Source organism: Onychomys torridus, chromosome 3 (genome assembly GCF_903995425.1).
Source record: "Onychomys torridus chromosome 3, mOncTor1.1, whole genome shotgun sequence".
In the NCBI taxonomy this organism is placed as follows: Eukaryota; Metazoa; Chordata; class Mammalia; order Rodentia; family Cricetidae; genus Onychomys; species Onychomys torridus.
This window is the reverse complement of record NC_050445.1, coordinates 125,321,618-125,338,579: the sequence shown is the minus strand read 5'-3', so window position 1 is coordinate 125,338,579 and position 16,962 is coordinate 125,321,618. Positions and strand designations below refer to the sequence as shown.

The window sequence follows — 16,962 nt, the reverse complement described above, 5'->3', positions numbered from 1 at the left end:
CAAATTAGAAAATTAGAGAATCTTAAAGTTGGAGGGACCTGAAAAACTCTGTAGACTAGTGAATTGCCCTATCTTGAGCTTCCCCCAGCATCCTGTAAGTATCTTCCAATATCTTTCTGGTCTTCCATCCTGATCATTCGTGGAACTCAGGCTGTCAAAAGCTGGGGCCTCATGAAGTTAGGGATTTTTGTCTGCCCTATGGTGCTCTTGCCTTTGTGTCTTGAATCTCCAACCTGTCAGAGAGCCTCACATCAGGTTGGGTGTTCTACATGAAGGCACTTCCTACTCCTATCCCCAATAGTTAGGCATGCTTGGAAATTGCAATGCCTGCTGCTGCTAAGAGCTTAGGAATCTGTTTCTAGGCTTTTACAAAAGCTGTAACACTAGTAGAGTTAAGAGTTCTGATGCAGAGAGCCTGCACAAGAGCTGTAACATTAGAGGGTGTCACTTGTTGCTATTCTCACGTTGCTTGCTGCTGTTTAGTGCCTTGGGATATAAAAAATGTCAAAGACTAGCACCTAAAGAACTTTTCTTCGTGTACCTTCAATTTCTATCTGGATAGACCAGTTGTCTGGTAACATAGATATGCTCTAATCAAACTTGAGTAAAGTAGGATCATATCTCTTGTTAATTAAGACTCCTAAGCTTTCTTTAATCTCTTCTTTGCTTTTTTTTGTCAGGTACTAAGTCATTCTCTCTCTACCTACACATTTAAATTTTGAATATCAGTACAAAATGTTGCATTGATAAACACTAAATTATAGATTCTAATTTTTTATAATTCTTTCTTACAACATAAACTACATAGTCTACCCATTATGTATATATATATATTAATTGTTAAGCTTTGTATTTTAATTTTCTTTAATTAAAACCATGGTTTTATATATTGATTTACCCTATGGATTTAAAGTCATTTCTAGAATTTTCTTCTATATGAAAAGTAGATTATATTTCTTCTCTCTCTTTCTCCCTCTATCTTTCTTTGTTTGTATGCTTGTTTTTTTTTTTTTTGTTTTTGTTTGTTTTTTTTTTAATTTTTGCTTAGGGTCCTTTAAAAAAAATACCCCCTTTTTCAGGTGGCTGATGGCTAAACCTACACATTTAAACTGCTTATCAGCTCTACTGGATCCAGTTACTGTGTGCTGATACAGAGGTGTTCTTTTTATATTTTCTGGATGCTTATGCAATTAGGAGGATAGTGACGTGAGTAGTTCTGGCCACACAGGTGACACAGCACTCACTGTGCCTTCCTGCTCCTTTCTTCTTGACCATGTGTGGTGGCAGGTCTTCCACATGATCAAGCCACAGGTTGCTAGAACCACAAGATGGAAGCTGCATTGGTCTCTGTATCATAGTTATGGCAGAGTGTGGGATGAATGAGAACTGAACCTATGTTCTACTAAGCCACTGAACTCGGGTTTATTCTTTACCCAAGCTTAGAGTGACCCACCCAGACTAAATAGCAGACACTAGGCACTGTGACACAGAAGATTTGTGACAGGGAAGCTAAGAGAGCACTTGGCACTGCTTGTTATTAACATATAAGCATCAAGAGTACAGGCAACATTGATCAATCACTGGTTTTACATGAGTGGTGGCAATTTTTCTAGGTATCTTGATTTGAAATGTTTCATATATATATTTAAAGCCTTCTATTTCTTATCATGCTGTTGAAGCTTGGTTCTCCAGAATGCAAACATGGATGCAATTTTTAGTCCTTAGAGTGTCTTTGTTTTATATTGAGCTGAGAGTTTTCAAAAACAAAATAAAACAAACAAAACCCCTCAAACTCTAGAAAACCCATTTTGCTTTTCCAAGGTCTGACCAAAGCCCCACTGGTTAGAGTCTTTCCCATTCACTCAGTGACTCTTTTTTCCTTTCTCCCTGACTCCCTCCCTTTCTTCCTCTTCCTTTCTTTCAAGCTCTGAATGCTGGAGGCTTCTACTTAGCTCTGTGGCCAAATGTGGCTGACAGCTGCTTTCCCCAAACTGGGCCTCAGCAGCGGAAAATCCACCCAGAGAAGAACTGGGCAGATTTTTAGCTTCAGGGTAATCCTGGGGCAGCTCACAACTTCATCTCTTCAGATGCCTGCAATGTGAGTTGTTTGGAATAGGGATCAAGTGTGGCTTCCTAAATGATTTTGTGCCATCTATGAGTGAGACAGATTCTCATGATGCTTCAAAATTGTTCTTGATTTCTTGTAATCAGAGGTAAGGGGCCAACTCCAGAGCATTTAAAAGCAAGGCCTATGGTTTGGTCTCAATTATAACTGCTGAGAGATGTGGCTGATGAGCTCTATAAGCTTTGGAAACTCGAGCTGGTGCCAGCAGGCAACTGTACCTTTGGCTTGACTAGCAGTTGCCTGATTTGTCTCTAAAACCACCCAAAGTTAATGAAGTCACAGTGTTAAATCTTTTAGGAACAATGAACTGTTAGGGACATAAAATGCCGTTTTATTCTTACTGAAGAAGGTAGATGCCTGTTTCTGAAAGTAGTGCATTTTTGTTTTTGGCCCCAAGATTGGGCTCCCCCCCCCCCCCCCCCGCAAACTGTAATGATCTTTTCTTAGGCTGGAACTTGGCACTGGAGAGGGATTTCAACTGCCCCTTCTCTTTGATCATCATAACGGAATAATTGCCATATACACTTGAATGTTCTATTTATGCTAATGCAGTGGCTATGGAGAATGATACAGCAGCATGCAGATTATACTCTTGCATTAAGCTTGGGAAAAAGGAAGCTGCATTGAAGTAATTTCATCTCATTATTTTTGTAATTATTTCCTTTTTGTTAATGCTTCTTGAGAAGTCATATTTAAAGCTGGTGTTTGTTGAACAAAATTGCTCTCTCGGGCTGGATGATCATTTGTAAAGCCCTCAAGGCCAAGAAACATTTAGTGTCAACTCTTCTGTGTTTGTAAGTGAGGCCACATTTCTTCTCTTGGTAAAAAATAATTTAAACTAAACTAAGTTGGAAGTTTATGCTTCTGTGACTTTTAGGTGTGGCTATGAGCTGCTGTCCAAGGTAGGGGACATGCCTCTATTTTATGAATTAGAGTTAATACAGGGCCGTTCTTGCTGGTTGATCCAGGTTGTATGCCTTTTAATTCTAATGTTTTGTTGATGGGGGGATGTCTTTTTGAATGCTATGAAAATATGTTGCTCAGATTGGTAAATTGATAAATTAAGCTATTTGGCCAATGGTGAGGCAGAATAGGGATAGGTGGGACATTCTAACCAGAGAGGAGGAAGGAGAAAGGCAGAACAGAGGAGACACTGCCAGCTGCTGCCATGAGAAGCAAGATGTAAAGATACCAGTAAGCCATGAGCCACGTGGCAAAGTATACATGTATAGAAATGGGTTAATTTAAGATGTCAGATATAGCTAGCAAGAAGCCCGAGCCAATAGCCCATACAGTTTGTAATTAATATAAGCCTCTCTGTGTTCATTTGGGTCTGAGCAGCTGTGGGGCTGTGAGGATGTGGGAGCCAGGTGGGCACAGGAAAACTTCAACTACATTTTTTTGGCTTGCTTGTTTGTTTTGCTTGTCCCATTGTGTTGTGTAGCAATTCCATCAGAATTGAAACATTCTCTTGTGAAAGGAGTTGGGCTGGGGGCTCCTAATGACTCAGGAAGAAAGTAAATCTTACAGGATCAATAGGGCTTCCACCAAGACTATGCAATCAATAAAGAGGGCTGTGGAGAAGAGACTGATCAGCTGAGCTGCCTACAAGTCACACTGGGAGCTCTAGGGATGCAGCTTTCGAGAGTCAAGAGTCATCATCTATCCTGGGTGGGCTTTTGCTCTTGTATCATCACTTTTCTTGTGAGTAACCCCTCACTCAAGTAACCCCAGTAAACTTACTGGTTCACTAAGCTAGATATGATGGAATAATTTTTTGGTCTTTGATGCTCTATCTGGGGTGAATATATATTTGATTATATATAATCCCTCTGCCTCTACCTTCCAAATGTTAGAATTAAATGTATGAACCACTATACTCAGCTTCTATGCCTCAACCATTGATTTTTTCACCATGCCCAGTTGCCAGTTGACTTTTAATGTGGTCTCTGAAAGTAAACCAACCAACTAACCAACCAACAAACCAATGAACCAACTAATCTATCAACAATTGTAGAGGGCCAAAAAAAAAAAAAAAAAAAAGAAAAGTGAAAATTTGATCAGTATATTTGCGTGTTAATAAACAACTAAGAAAATTGATTATCTCTGCATTAATGTCAACCCCTCTGACTCCAATAATCAGGTAACATCAAGGAAGAGAGGGTGGAAAGAATGTACGAGGGGTGGATGGGGTGGAGTGCGGTGAAATGATGGTCCCTGAACCTGACAGGGCTGTCACACTGTTGCACACGAACTCACAGCAGTTCTGCCTACCTGCACAAGACCTGCTCAAGATTAAGTCAGTTAAGAGTTCCAGCATACTATAAAGGTACAAGAGGCTTACAGAACACTAAAAATATTGAACCAGAAAAGAAAGTTCCCTGGGCCACATAATAATCAAAAGACTAAACACACAGAACAAAAAAGAATAGTAAAAGCTGCAATAGAAAAAGGCCAAGTAACATATAAAGGCAGACCTATTAAAATTACATCCGACTTCTTAATGGAGACTCTAAAAGCAAAAAGGGCCTGGGCAGATGTCTTACAGGTTCTAAGAGATCATGGATGGCAGCCCAGACTACCATACCCAGGAAAATTTTCAATCACCATAGATGGAGAAAATAAGATATTTCATGACAAAGTCAAATTTATACAGTATCTATCCACAAACTCAGTCCTACAGAAGGTACTAGAATGAAAACTCCAACCTAAGGAGGTTAACTACATCCATGAAAACACAGACAATAAGTAATCTTACACCAGCAAAACCCTAAAAAGGGAAACACACACACACACACAAGTACACACAATATCACTATCATGACCACCAACAACATAAGAACAGGAATTAACAATTATTGGTCATTAATATCTCTCAATATCAATGTACTCAATTTCCCAATAAAAAGACAGGCTAACAGAATGGATATGAAAACAGGATCTTCTGCTGCATGCACAAAACACACTTCAACATCAAAGATAGACATTACTTCAGAGTAAATGGTTGGAAAGAGATTTTTTTCAAGCAGATGGATCTAAGAAACAAACTGTTGTAGCCATTCTTGTATCTAACAAAAAAAGACTTCAAACAAAGTCAATCAAAAGAGATGAAGAAGGACACTTCATACTCATCAAAGGAAAAATCAACCATGATTTCCTTTCAAAAGATCAGGTCTCCTCTCAGGGATATTGTAGTTAGAGTTTTCTTGCCTGGCCCAGTCAGGACAAATCTCTCTTACCCGCCAGTCCCACAGTCGCTCAGACCCAACCAAGAAAGCACACAGAAACTTACATTGCTTACAAACTGTATGGCCATGGCAGGCTGCTTGTTATCTACCTTTTCTATCTTAAATTAACCCTTCTTGCTAGCTAGCTCTTATAATAACCTGTTTCTATTAATCTATACTTTGCCACATGGCTTGTGGCTTACCAGTGTCTTTACATGTTGCTTCTCATGGCGGCGGCTGGCGGTGTCTCTCTCCAGCCTTCTACTTCCCAGAATTCTCTACTCTCTTGTCCCGCCTATACTGCCTGCCTGGCCACTGGCCAATCAGAACTTTATTTACACAGAGCGATATCCACAGCAGGATATCAACCAGACATGGCATATCAAATTCCAAAAAGACTAGGCACCTCTCATCATATTAAGGCTGGATGAGGAAACCTAGTAGGAAGAAAAGGATCCCAAAAGCAGGCAAAAAATTATCAGATACAACCTCCACTCCCTCTGTTAGGAGTTGTACAAAAGCACCAAGCTATACAACCATAACGTATATACAGAGGGCATAGGTTAGACACATGCAGGTTCCCTGATTGTTGGTTCCGTCTTAGTGAACCACTGTGAGTCCAGGTTTGTTGATTCTGTGGGTTTTCTTGTGGTGCCCTTGACCCTTCTGTCTGTTAAAATCCTTTATCCAATTCTGCAGGATTCACCGAGTTCTCTTTAATGTTTAGCTGTGGACCTTTACATCTGTTTCCATCAGTTTCTGGATGGAGCCTCTCTGAGAGATTATGTCAGGCTCTTATCTATGAGTATAGTAGAATATCATTAGGAATCATTTTATTTATCTTTTTCCCCCAGAAGTGTTTGGTTCTATTCTAGGTCTCTGGGTCACCTGGACCTCTGGTTCCTGGTCCTCTAGGTGGTGTCAGGGGTGGGCTCCCTCTGTGGCATGGGTCTCAGGCTGGACCCATTGCCATTGGTTAGCCACTCCCACAATTTCAGTGCCACCTTTACTCCAGCATATCTTGTAGATAGAACAAATTGTAGGTCAAAGGATTTGTGGCTGGTTGATGTCTCAGTCCTTCCCTTAGAAGCCTTGGTTGGTTACAGGAGATGGCCAGTTCTGGTTCCAAATCTCCCATCACTAAGAGTCTTAGCTAAGTTCATCCTAATAGATACCTAGGAGTTTCCACTGCGCTAAATTTATACCTTAACCTGAAATTGCCCCCAGTTCCAGTAGTCTCTCCCAATACTCTCTCCCTCCATCCTCCCCACAACTGATTCCTCCTGTGCCTGTGTTTCTTATGTGTCCCATTCATAGTCTTCTAGGAAAAGCCTTAAAGACAACAAATGCTCTCCAGGAATGTTAACAGTGGAGCTAGCACAACATAGTACAAAAACTCACATCATAGAAGCGTATCCTGGCTCTGCTGTTCATTACATGAGCAAAAAACAAACAAACAAACAAACAAAACACCCAAAAACCAAAAACCAAAAAACAAACAAACAAACAAAAAACTTATGTGATCCTGCCCTGTTTTCCCACTTTTAAATGCTGTAATAAATCCTTACATGTTTATGTATGTGCATTAAACTGTCTGATGCTTTTAAATGCCGAAGCTAGTGACTAAAAACAATCCTTTCTCTTGCTTCCCTCACCGGTCATACACATATTAGCTTTGTTACATTCTTATCAGCCATTGGACTCTTACAGCACTCGGTCCCTCTGAGGAAGTATCTGATGATGGGTGTGTTTTGAGAGAGGAAGGTGGAAAGAATTCTAGGTTCTAGAAGGGGGAGTTCTGAAAGGACTGGGTGTGTTATTGTGGATTAAGCCTTGTCTAGGGTGAGGTAAGATAAGGATTCCTGACAGAGTGCAGTGAAGTTTGCTCTTATTTTCATGTGTTGCTGTAGTGGTTTTAAGTGGATCATTTTACTATGACATCTTTGGCTGTGTTCTAAAATACAAACCACAAAATTTGCTTTTGTAAAGGGTCCATTAATGAGCCAAACTGGCATTGTCTTTGTGGTGGACCTCAGGGTGCATTTGGATAATGTGAATGTCAAGAATCAGGGTGTGCCAGTCAGGGTTCTCTTGAGACACAGAATGGATGGAACAAATATATACTACAACAGAGTTGCAATGGATTAGCTTACATGATAGGAACTGTGGCCATTGGCATGCAGGAGATGCTGAGAACCCCACAGATGCTCAGTCCATGAAGCTGGATGCCTTAGCCACTGAAATCCTATGTGGAGGGCCTAGATGATGCTTGGAGAGCCAGCCACTGGCCTTACTCCATGCTGGGAGACAGAAGAAACTGTCCTGATGGTGTCAGAAGATGCCAGTTGGTCCAGCACCCAGATGACTCATTAGCAAGAAGGAAATGGAGGCAAGCAAGTGGCACTGCCTCTCCTGGCCCCTCTTTACATCTGGGCAGCTCTCAGAAGGTGCTGCCCACTCCCGGGGATGGACTTCTCCCCACAGTTAATCTTTCCGGGGGATTCTGTTACAGCCTCAAGCAGAGGTGTCTTTCAGTTGATTCAAGAGCCCACCAAGTTGACAAAAACCAATAATCACTGTATGACTCAAAGTACTGAGAGTAACAGGTATATGTGTTTAATAACAAAATTTTTTAATCTTTATTTTAGGTATTTTTGATCACAAGACAGTCTTACCATATCAAAATATCAACAGGTTATATTTAGAAATATATAGATATATACAAATACATATATGCATGCAATAACAACTGATGAAAAAATAGGCTATGGATTTGAAGGAGATCAAAGATGTGTATGCAGGAGGGTTTGGGTAGAGGAAAGGGAAGGGGAAAACGTAGTAATTAAATGTCAATCTCAAAAACAAACACCTGCTCTTAGTGCTGAATAAGTACCCCACACATTCTGCCTTGGAAAAGGACTCAGCCATTGAGAAGGGATGTGTCCTTTAACCACTCAGGACATCATAAGTGAACCGACAGACAGCATTGCATCTACAGTTCCCTTCCCAGATATGTGTAACAGTGGGTCTGCTCTTCCTGTGTGTGTGGCAGTGTTCCCTGGACTGGTAGTGTTCTGAGAGTTTGGGCTTGCACAACCGCATGGCTGAGATGTAGTACTGAGTTGGCCTTGAGCAGGTATTGCTGAAGGATTGCTCCCTTCTCCCTGCTTTACTGATGCATATCACTGCTGTGTGTGAGTGCAGCCAAGCACCCAGTGCTCACTAACTGCGAGTTTCAGAGTCCTGTAAATCCTTTGCTTGATAAACTAGAACCTATGGAGAAGATAGATGCCCTGGAAAGAGGATGATATCCAGGATCCTGGAGGGAAAGCATTCTGGCATATGTCAGCATGCAGAGAAATTCTGCTTAGGAGAGGATTTTCTAGATCTTGAATCACATTGTTTCATTGTTTAAAAGGTTGGATGGGAATGCCTAAAATTTATTTAAGAGATAAAACAAGAAAAGAAATATAGATGCATATCTTTTTAAAATTTTCATCTTTTACCCGTGTGTGTGTGTGTGTGTGTGTGTGTGTGTGTGTGTGTGTGTGTCACAGTGTACATATGGAGGTCTGAGGTCAAGTTGGAGAAGTCAGTTCTCTCTTTCCACCATGTGAGGCTTCACCATCAAACTCAGGTCATAGGACTTGGTGGCAAGCACTTTTATTCATCTGACAGTGGCTATGTATTTTATCTTTGCTATTCTGCAATGGTGATATTCTCGGTGGCAGCTTTGCTGTCTCTAAATATGGATTTAAGGAGTAGAGTAAGATGGCCATCACCAGGAGACATACAGTATATTTTAAAAAATTACTGACACAGGACACTGGATTTATAGGAGTACAACTGAGAAAGCAAGAGAATGAGAGTTTTTGAAAGGAATAAGTTTAACTGTCAACCTCTACCTACATGTGTTACAAACACTCCTTGGTACAATATCAATCCCAGGGTTGTGTATCATAATTGTGTTGGGTAAATAAAACATTATGGCCATGAAAGATCATGTGACTTTTATGTGGAGAAATAAAAATGACCTACTGTCTACTATAAATTGGGATGCAGCCATCATGGGAAACTAATATTGGGCAAAGAAATAAAACACAACATAATATATGGGCACGATTTTTCACACTTAAATCTTTTGGGGAAGTTGACTTTGAATGAAAACGGGGATCAAAACCAGAATGTGGAGATAACTCCAGTAATTTGTGGAATTAAAAAAAATACACATTTCAAACTCCATAGAAATAAAGTCATTTTCTTTCTTTCTTTCTTTCTTTCTTTCTTTCTTTCTTTCTTTCTTTCTTTCTTTTCTCTGTTAAGTAGGGAATCAGTCTGTTTTAGACTTGCATCTAAATGTATCAAAAATTCAGAGGCATAAAACACCAAACACTTATACTGGATCAAATGGAAATTTTATTTTGCCTGTCTATTGAGAAAGGGAAACCATCAAAATAGTTCCTGTGAACTGACTGAGGTGCCCAACAGAGGACAGGGACAAATGTGTACCCCCAGATCTGATCTTTTCCAAGCTAAAAAGAAGAAAAAAAAGTCTGAAGGACTTTTCTTCACAGTTTTTTCCTCTGAAGCACCTCCCAGCATTTACCCACTCATTTGTTACTACTCTCTCACATTTTGCATGATAAATCTTAGCTTAGTTCCCGACAGGTTTTGCTTCTTATTTCTTTTGATTTCATCAAGGACTTCCTTGTTGGCTTCCTAATTGAGAGCTTCATGGAGTAAATATGGCGGACTCTGGAGTCTATAGTCATCTGTTCATGGAGGGCACAGCATGCCTGTGCCCTGGGATGCTGTGTTTACTGTGTGTGTTGCCATGCTGAAGATGTCGACAGTCATGCTCAGAGAGGGCATAGAGGAAAACATTTATAAAGCTGCCCTCCCCTCCTGGGAGAACTGACTCAGTGATGTGGGCATAGGAGAGCTGCCCATCCCCCATGTGCTACCTCAATAGGAGAGCTGGTCCCACCCATCACCATGCCTGCAGGAGAGCTGGTCCTGACCCTCATCTGAGGCAGGCGGTCCTGGTGGAGGCCCAGACTGAGCAGCTCAGCTACTATCCAGGCCCACCTCCAGGGCTTTGAGTTACCCCATTCCAACATCTACCCCATCTTATGACCTTCTGGAGTGAGTGAAGGGACTGGTCCTGCTGACCCATAGCTGCAGGATCTCCATGACTGGGGCAACAGCAGGACATCTGAGACACATTGCAGTGAGGCCCCAGGGTTGAGGGTGTACCAGATAGCAGAGACCAACAATTTACTGCAGTGAACATTTGCATGGAAATCTGGGCAAAGATATGATGACACTATGATGACAGTATGATGATCTGTGTGACACACCACGGCTCCCGAGGCCACTCTGATACTATGATGACACTATGACACTATGATGACACTCTGTCACTATGATGACATTCTGACACTGTGATGACACGGTGATGACATTCTGACACTGTGATGAAACTCTGACACTGTGATGACACTCTTGATACTGTGATGACACTGTGATGACATTGTGACACTGTGATGACACTGTGATGACACTGTGATGACACTCTGACACTATGACACTGTGATGACACTGTAATGACACTGTGATGACACTGTGATGACACTGTGATGACACTGTGATGACACTGTGACACTGTGATGACACTCTGACACTGTGATGACACTGACACTGTGACACTGTGATGACACTGTGATGACACTGTGATGACACTGTGATGACACTCTGACACTATGATGACACTGTGACACTGTGATGACACTCTGACACTGTGATGACACTGACACTGTGACACTGTGATGACACTGTGATGACACTGTGATGACACTGTGATGACACTCTGACACTATGATGACACTGTGATGACACTCTGACACTGTGATGAAACTGTGATGACACTGTGGTGACACTATGATGACACTGTGATGACACTGTGATGACACTGTGACACTGTGATGACACTGTGATGACACTCTGACACTGTCATGACACTGAGATGACACTCTGACACTGTGATGACACTATGATGACACTGTGATGACACTGTGATGACACTATGATGACACTCTGACACTGTGATGACACTCTGACACTGTGATGACACTATGATGACACTCTGACACTGATGACACTGTGATGACACTGTGATGACACTGTGATGACAGTGACACTGTGATGACACTGTGATGACACTATGATGACACTCTGACACTGATGACACTGTGATGACACTGTGATGACACTGTGATGACACTGTGATGACAGTGACACTGTGATGACACTCTGACACTATGATGACACTGTGATGACATTGTGATGACACTGTGATGACACTATGATGACACTATGATGACACTGTGATGACACTGTGATGACACTATGATGACACTCTGACAGTGATGACACTCTGACACTGTGATGACACTCTGACACTATGATGACACTGTGATGACACTGTGATGACACTGTGATGACACTGTGATGACCCTGTGATGACATTGTGATGACACTGTGACACTGTGACACTGTGACACTATGATGACACTGTGATGACACTGTAATGACACTGTGATGACACTCTGACACTGTGATGGAGAGGTAGAAAAAACACAGGAGCAAAATGGGTTTTGTTTGCTTCTTTTCTTTTGGGGTGGCTGCAAGAGTGGAGGGCAGATATGCAAGGACTGGGAAATAAGTGGAATTGGGGTGCATGATGTGAAATTTCCAAAGTATCAATAAGAAATTATGTTAAAAAATAAAAGCAGAAGCTTCAGGGAGGAAGGGTGTATTTCAGCCTGGAGTTCAAGGGGATACTGTCCATGGAAAAGACACGACATAGGTGCATGAGGCGGCTGGTCACCTTGTGCCCACAGTCACGAAGCAGAGAGTTGTGAATACAGTGCTCAGTTCAGTTCTTCCTTTTTGTTAACTCCAGGACCCCATCCCAGTGCAATGGTGCTAGCCACATAGAGGGCAAGTGTGGTATTGTATTCCCAAAAATATTGTGCAGGCTAATAAACTTATCTGGGGTCAGAGAACAGGCCGGCCACAATATTAAAGGTGAGGATAGGCAGTGGTAGCACACACCTTTAATCCTAGCATTGCGGAGACAGAAGTACCTCTGGATCTCTGAGTTCAAAGCCACATTAGGAGTGACGGCAGAAAGTAGAAAGATATGTAAGTTGTGAACACCAGAAACTAGAAGTATTTGGCTGGTTTAGCATTTGACTGGTTAAGCTTTTAGGCTTTGGAGCAGCACAATTCAGCTGAGATTCATTTGGATGAGGATTCAGAAGCAGTCTGAGGAAAGAAGACCAGCTGAGGAACTGGCAAGGTGAGGAAGCTGTGGCTTGTTCTGTGTCTCTGATCTTCCAGCATTCACCCCAATAACTGGCCTAAGCTTTGTTCTTATTAATAAGACCTGTTAAGATTCATGCTACAGGTAAGTCTTCCCACTTCCATTTTCCTGCTCTAGAAGCACATTCACAACATGCCTAGTGGAACATTTCCATGGTGATACTAAATCCCACCAAGTGGACAATCACTATTAAGTGTTGGAGTATGTAAATTCCTATCCCATATTGAATATGATCAAGTGTTGTGGGGCTCCTACCAGAGATGGCTGCTCAGACACAGTCTATGAGCCAATTAAAAGTCTTACTCTCAGCTGTCTGGTGACTACACATGGGTATTTGAGACCTAAGTACAGTCTTGAGCCTTTTCCAGAGTTTCTATTTAAGCACAAAAACCTCATCCTGACTGGAAAGTCCCCAAGGTTTCCTTCCTGCAGGCTAAGCAGATAGTTATAAAAGCCAAAATATCAGATTAGCAAAACTACTACAAAGAACTCACATCCTTGAGGATTTTTTCCCTGGAATTGTTTTTCTTCAGTTCCCCCTTATAGTTATTGTCAATTTAGTCAGCAATACAAAGTTGATCTGAGGTGCCAAAATGGAGTCACCATAGACAACTTGAAGCCTTTGTCACACAAGGACAAAACTGTTTGCTGATGACCTTTTACCTCTGGCAGCACCCAGGGGATTCACATGTGCCCATGGGACTCAGTCTTTGATAAAGAGGGATCCATTTATCATTATTGCCATGTTTCACCAGGAGACAGTCGCTTTGAGGTGATACCGGAGTGACGCTTCTGCATCTTGCTATAACCTTGTCAGTTAGTCCTTCCCCCAGGAGGAAGAATGACTCCTTTTAGCAGTGAGATTGATGAATAGCTAACTTCTGTTGGACCTCATTACCTGGGCAATGAAGCCAATGTGTTGAAAAGACAGGGCCTCCTATGGCCTGCACTCTGACAAACTCTCCACTCTGCTGAGCAGTTTTGGGAACAGGACTCCTTCTGCACTTTGATCCCAACCTTTTTGTTTTTTAAATCAGCTCTTCTGTTTGCACCTTTACCTTCCTATCAGGGATGGGAGGAGTGGAAACTGGTTCCTCTGAGTATCCACTGCCCAGGAGTTACCCATCAGATGCATAGGATTCACCCCTACCAGGACCCTTATGGACTAACCTGCAGTGGTTCCTGAACCATGAGGTCATAAAAACCACTTGGAGTAAGTAGAAATAGATTCCTCATGCCTGCTCCAGAACTGAGGCATAGGAGCCGGGGTGGGGGTGGGGGACAGAGGCCAAGGCTTCCCCACTTTTGTTTCTGTTGATGTAAGAAACTCCTCTCAGGAAAGGAGCTTAGTGAGAAAGGGATTATCCGGTCCACAATTCTGGGTTACAGTACATCATTTTGAGGAAGTCAGAGGCAGCAAAAACTCGGATCACATCACATTCACAGCCAAGAGCAGAGAGCCATGAATGCAAGCTTTCTCATGCTCAGCTCTGTATTTACACCTGTACAGTTCAGGATCCTCTACCTGGGGACAGTGCCACCAACTTTCAGGCTGGGTTCCCCCACATCAGCTAATACAATTAAGACAAACCCTCTAGACACACACACATGCCAAGCTGATCTAGACAATCCCTCACTGAGACTGTCTTTCTGGGGGATTCCAGGTTGCGACAAATTGACAAACTATCAAAAGGATCTTATAAATTGAGAAAGTCCTTCAGACTGATGGCAGACAGGTCTGAGACCCTCTGCTGAGGCTTTTCTTAGTGCCTTATCCCACAGCCAGAGCTTACCTTTCCCTTGCTATTCTTTTCAAGTTGCTGTTTAAGAATCCATCAGCACAATTCACTCTTATGGGATGGTTTGCTTCCTATACAAATGCTCCCCAAAGAGAGTGTTTGTGTGTGTTAACAAAGGCCTTCTTAACATAGTGTTAGGATAGGACAGCAGGTGTGAGCCATAATACACTTGTGCATCAGAGGGTGAGTAGCTGGGTTTCTTTTTAGATAAACTTCATTTATTAGTTCACCTTCATTACAGAGACAATAATCTGAACATGTGTTCAAGCAAGCTATCTCCAAACAGAAAGCTTGATATATAAATGATGCTCTGTTTTTGTATTGTTAAAACAGGGTAATTGGTGAAAATAAATGTGAGACAATGAACAAACCCCGGTAATTTATTTCTGTATTTGCTGTCACACTCTAATTATGTTTGCCGTTGTAATGCCTTAAAGGTGAGAAGCAAATGGAGACAGAGCAAGCGTAAATAATTGAGCCAGTATGGAGGCTTTCAGGTCCTAACTGTTAAGGTTTTTCATAAGAAGATTGGGATACTCCCATTAGGAGTCACCACTATGTACTAAAGAATAACTCAAGTTTCCTAATAGGATTCTAGTATAGTAGATACTACAGTGTGCATATATTTTGTGTTTTCCAAGTCTAACCACAGATGTTAGTTAAACAAACAAACAAACAAACAAACAAACAAACAAACAAACCCACCACCACCAACAAAAGGAAAACAAGTATGAAGATACACTGTTCCCTCAGGGCTGGAGAGATGGCTCAGCAGTTAAGAGTGTTTGCTGCTCTTCAAGATGAGGAGAGTTCAGTTCCCAGCACCTACTTCAGGTGCTCACAACTACCTGAAACTCTAGCTCAAGGGGATCTGGCGCCCCCTGCTGGCCTCCACAGGCACCTGCACATGTGCAACATGCGCTTATGCAGATACACACATACACACAAATAAAAATAACAAATTATTTAAATGTATATATTTACTATTCTCATCTATAAAAGAATGATACTAATACATTTTTAAATTTTCTTTACTTTTTAGAGTTAAAAACACTTGAGTTTTTTCTTCTTATTATTTTATATTCAGTACCATTTGGCTCCTTCTGAGATTATCCGTGATGGTTTGGTAAATTTGGTAGTGAATAAGTAAAACAGGAGCGGGAGAGGTACCAAAATTAAAAAGGAGAGATTTTGTTCAAGTTGGTCCTCTCTGGAGAGGGCAATTAAGCCATAGCCATGAAGAAACCAGTGGCTGAACAGTACAAGAAGCCTGTCCGTTCTTATCAGATCACTGAAGATCTCTATTTTGGCAAAAACCAGGTACACAGCCAGATTAGCCAAAGATGCCACCAATATGATGTATGGGAAGGCATAGTACAAGAGGCCCCCTGCAACAGCTTGCAGCATAGTCAAAACCGGGAAGAAGTAGAGGGCAGTGTAAATGCTTTCGAAGAACGGGTTTGGCATGTAGAGGCTGCACTGGATCTTCTTCATCAGAAACGGTCGGAGCAGCATCATGAAAACCAAACAGAAAGCATAGTAAACAAACACGATGGTGTACAGTGGGTATACGGCTTCCTGGGTGCAGTGCAGGGTGGTGATGTAATCTGGACTTGGATTGTAGAGCATCGTGTACCAATCCGAAAGCATCAGTACCCCGCATGAATAGATGGAAAGGGTGCCAGGGGGATTACTTACAAGTAATGTGACTATGGCTGCCATACTACATTCAAACAATGCAGAAGCTTGCTGAAAAAGCACACCACCGGAACATCTTTTCTTTGAGTCCCATTCGATGCAGAACCAATGGGAAACGAGAGGCAGCATCGCCATGAATCCAAGGTAAAGCCAGTCATAAAGTTCCGGGGACTCGGTGCAAGGCTGGCAGTATTTCTCTTCATTTGTCCTCTGCCCTCTTGGGCACGCCCCACACTCTCCATATATTTCAGCTGAGCTATTTTTAAATAATAGGGTCTTGCCACAGTAGAGTCCAAAGCACGCCATCTGGCCACTTCTAGATCAGTGGATGCTAATATCTAGGCTACAACGGTCCAGGTGGCTCCGCCTCCGGGTAACCTGGACAACCATTCTGAAGCCCCGCCCCTCCACCAGGCCTATAGGCTTCACTCCCAGGTCCTCCTCTGGGTTCAAGCCCCCTCCTGGCTTCTTGACTTAGGCTCTCAGAGGCAATCCTTTTCCTGGTCTGGATAGGGCTCTTGAAGCATTTTTTTCCTGAAGAACTGACACAGGTCCTTGAAGTGTATTTCAGGGTGTCAGATTTTTCTGCCTTTGCTGCTGGTCTTAGCATAAGAGAGGAGATGAACTGTAAATTCAGATATGCTTGAGAAACCCCAGTTCCTACTTTTGAATAGATTGGTGTGGGGCAGAAGATACAGGTGACAGGCCAGTGTCTGGTGACATTCA

General features: G+C 42.1%; 1 protein-coding gene across 1 annotated transcript; it reads right to left on the bottom strand.

Moving 5' to 3' along the window:
* Window positions 1-15,621: 15,621 nt before the first annotated feature.
* LOC118579260 (JNK1/MAPK8-associated membrane protein-like) lies at window positions 15,622-16,542 on the bottom strand. Its single transcript, XM_036180413.1, has one exon. It carries the CDS (start codon window positions 16,540-16,542, stop codon window positions 15,622-15,624), a length of 921 nt encoding a protein of 306 aa, XP_036036306.1.
* Window positions 16,543-16,962: the final 420 nt, after the last annotated feature.